The sequence below is a fragment of the Notolepis coatsorum genome (assembly GCF_963971535.1).
Source record: "Notolepis coatsorum genome assembly, chromosome: 11".
NCBI classification, from domain to species: Eukaryota; Metazoa; Chordata; class Actinopteri; order Aulopiformes; family Paralepididae; genus Notolepis; species Notolepis coatsorum.
In genome coordinates, this window is record NC_140175.1 from 1,219,694 (window position 1) to 1,220,407 (window position 714).

At 48.3% G+C, this 714-nt stretch overlaps 1 protein-coding gene across 1 annotated transcript in view; it reads left to right on the forward strand.

The window, feature by feature from the left end:
- Positions 1–412: 412 nt before the first annotated feature.
- The window catches only part of LOC311236461 (secretory carrier-associated membrane protein 1-like), a gene marked incomplete at its 5' end in the record, with an annotated part of 38,794 nt that continues 38,492 nt past the window's right edge, over positions 413–714 (forward strand). The window contains one exon of the mRNA XM_084324142.1: positions 413–439. Within this exon, the coding sequence (XP_084180268.1) occupies positions 413–439 (27 nt within the window). The remainder of the gene's footprint in view (positions 440–714) is intronic.

A 714-nucleotide genomic window follows, 5' to 3' on the forward strand; every position in this document is an offset into this window, starting at 1 on the left:
TTAACCTTCTGTAGTGTCACAGTGAAAGGGCTAACCTTCTGTAGTGTCACAGTGACAGGGTTAACCTTCTGTATTGTCACAGTGAAAGGGCTAACCTTCTGTATTGTCACAGTGACAGGGCTAACCTTCTGTATTGTCACAGTGAAAGGGCTAACCTTCTGTAGTGTCACAGTGAAAGGGTTGCTGTTAGCTAGGTTACATTTAGCTGCATGAAGTAGTTTGAGGTTGTTGTTGTTGTTGTTAGAAAAGGGAGGAGGACGATGCTTACTTTTTGAAGTCGGTGCTGAAGAGTCCGAAGGCGGCCCCCCCGCTCCCGCTCCCGCTCCCGCTCCCGGTGGTGGGGGTGCTCTCCTGCCCCAGCTCCACGTCTCCCCCCGGCTGCTCGCTGTAGGACACCACGGCGCTGCTCGACATGCTGCTCAGCATTCAGGAGCAAGATGTAGAATAATAATAATAATGATAATAATAATGATAATAATAATAATAAAGTGTGCGAGGACGAAGCGCTACTGTCTCTGTTTCTGTTCAGTAAACCGCTGCAGGAGGAGTTGACTGCGAGGCGATGAACTCGTCAACTTTACTCAGATTTACACCAAACTTAACTTTTCTTCTTTTCTTTTTTCCTCCACGCAGTACCGGAAGTGTGAGTCGGTGTCACGTGACAGTCAGGTGGAGGATCATCAGACGCGTGATTTTTTTCGTAGCCGCAGTTTG